The following is a 2,664-nucleotide window of genomic DNA, read 5'->3' on the forward strand; positions in this document are numbered from 1 at the left end:
ACGATACTTGGTATCACCTTTTTAATTCTAATGGCTAATATTTTTGCAATCACTTTATAAATCACTCCAGTCAACAGTCAACGAGATCGGTCTAAATTCTTCAACGGACAAAGGGTCTTTTACTTTAGGAATTAACGCCATGAATGATGCATTACATCCACGTTCTATAAAAGCTTTCTCATAAAATTCACTTAAAACGCCACTGAATTTTTGCTCGAGTTTGTCCCAAAATCTTTTAATGAACTTAAAAGAGAAACCGTCAGGGGGCCTGGCCTGGAGCCCTATCACTTCCACACATCCATACTGCTTTCTTTATTTCCTCGATAGAGAATCGTTCTGTAAGAGCTGACGCTTGTTCCTTTGAGATCTTTTTAAAATTTCTACCATCCAAAGACGGCCTATGTTTAAGTGGCTCCACAAATCTGGACATAAATTTGGTTTTGACTTCCGCCTTGATTTCCTTCGGATCCGACGTCATGTTACCGTTCACCTTCAATACATTAATGTTATTCCTTGCTTTCCTGCAGTTTATAATAGTGTGAAAGAATTTAGAATTCTCATCGCCAAGCTTCGCCCATCTAAATTTTGCTTTTTGTTTCAGGTCCATAAGTTTCTTCCTCTCATAGTTTCTTATTTTCCATTTTCCTGTCACTCTGCATTCTTTCTCTACACCCGAAAGCGTCCTAGACTCCGCCATTTTTTCTAGCTTTTCTACTTGTTCTGTTGCTTCCGATACTTCTTTTTCCTCCCGTATTTTCACTGCCCTCCTCCATGCTTTTATACCTGTTTTCAGATTTTTTAATATATATGCCATTTCTTTCATGTTGCTACCACCCGTTGTCGCTTCTTCTATGCCTTTCTTTACTATTTCTTCTAGTCCTTCATCTTCCAGCCAGCTATTATAAAATCTAAACGAGATTGGTCCAAAATCTTTATTAGCACAAGATAACGCAAGTGGGCTATGATCCGATACGTGTTTTGTTAATGCTTCAAATCTAGCTGTTGGCCAACAATTCATGAAGGATTCGCACACAAGGATCCTATCGATTTTACTGAGATTTGATCCATCGTCCGACATGTGTGTGAATTTGTATCCTCCCATCTGGTATTCTACTAGCCCAGCTTCTGCTATAAAATTGTTGAAAATCCTGGCACCATGATGGTCGAATTTGGAGTTCATTCTTTCATGTTCCCCTCTAACTTCATTAAAATCTCCCCCCATAATCCAAATGCCTTCTCTTGTTGATTCCTTTATAGTCTTCAATTCTTCCCATAATGCTCTTCTCCTCGTAACATCACACGGAGCATATACGTTAATGATATTAACCTTTGTATTAGTGCCAGCCAAAATACCGCTAACTAATAAGAACGAGTCGTGTTTTACTACGTTTTTCTTTGCAAACAACCCAGGATCCCAGACCGATGTTAAGCCCCCAGACCTTCCTCTTGCATCAACTGAATCCCACTCCATGTCCGCTTTACCCCAATATCTACCAATCGTTATTGCATCGACATTTGAGACTTGAGTTTCTTGTATACAGAGATAAGAAATATTGTTTTCTTTCACAAGTTTGCTTATCCATAGTGGTTTCTCCACACCCCCAATTCCTCTTATATTTAATATCAAGTAATTCATAATGCACTCTCTGTCTCCAATGTTGGAATTTGGGTGTGTGTGAATGGTAGTCTCACTTGGTAAAACACTTGTCCCACATTGGTGTGGAGACAAAGAAAAAGGGTGTTTATAAGGTAAAACATTTACCTAACAAATATCACTTTATTGACATGTTTTACCACAAGTCCCTCGCGCGTGCGCGCAGGGGGGGTGCAAAAAATGGAACCGGATTTAGTTGAACTCGTGTACGCCCGCACGTCCTGCGGACACGAATGCAGCTCCGAAAACCCGGGCTCACGGGAGACGGTTTTTGCACTCGTGACTGACTAACTTTTTTTTAGTCTTCAGAAACTGTAACAGTTAGGCTAGTTAATGAGTTTTAAACTGAAATGATTATTCAGTATTATGATGAACATTATTGTGTTAAATGGTTTTTATTATCAGTTTTAAAAACTATACTAATGACCATTATCAGTTTAAAACGGTGCAATAATGTCCAGAATTCAGTTATGAGTTCTGTGACTATAAAACTAGACCGGACCAACACAGTTTGACACACCGAAATACAATATCTTCTCTCGATCTCCCTGCAGCATTCTCCGGTTTACTTTTCAGGCAAGTGTTGAAGTCCGGCAGCGCGCGGTGCTGTTTCGAACCGGCGTACCCTGGGAACAGACGACGAATCTGTTTAAGGGGATTGTGTCAAACACAAGCCCGGTTCAATCGTTTACTATTTCTTCGGTTTTCTTATTTTCTATCCAGATTATGTTTGGTTATTTTATACAGATTACTAACAAGCTTAAACAGATTATATTACTGATTTGTTCCTGCATTATATTACTTTTCAGAATGGAATCTCAGCCGATGACTACTGATGTTTCTGCTGTCATGACCAGTGCTGTTTCTGCGGTCATGACTTCCGCTGTTTCTGTCACTACCGGTCTGGTTGCACCACTGCCTAATGCAGTTTCACATGCTGAAAAACCAGAGAAATTCAATGGTGTGAATTTCAAACAGTGGCAGCAAAAGATGTTCTTTTATCTGACCAC

General features: G+C 39.6%; 1 protein-coding gene across 1 annotated transcript; it reads right to left on the reverse strand.

Annotated features, from left to right (window-relative positions):
• Positions 1-259: 259 nt before the first annotated feature.
• On the reverse strand, positions 260-1,636 carry LOC110932266. The gene has a single exon (XM_022175615.1). It carries the CDS (start codon positions 1,634-1,636, stop codon positions 260-262), a length of 1,377 nt encoding a protein of 458 aa, XP_022031307.1.
• Between the last annotated feature and the right edge of the window lie 1,028 nt (positions 1,637-2,664).

The sequence above is a fragment of the Helianthus annuus genome, chromosome 3, assembly GCF_002127325.2.
Source record: "Helianthus annuus cultivar XRQ/B chromosome 3, HanXRQr2.0-SUNRISE, whole genome shotgun sequence".
In the NCBI taxonomy this organism is placed as follows: domain Eukaryota; kingdom Viridiplantae; phylum Streptophyta; class Magnoliopsida; order Asterales; family Asteraceae; genus Helianthus; species Helianthus annuus.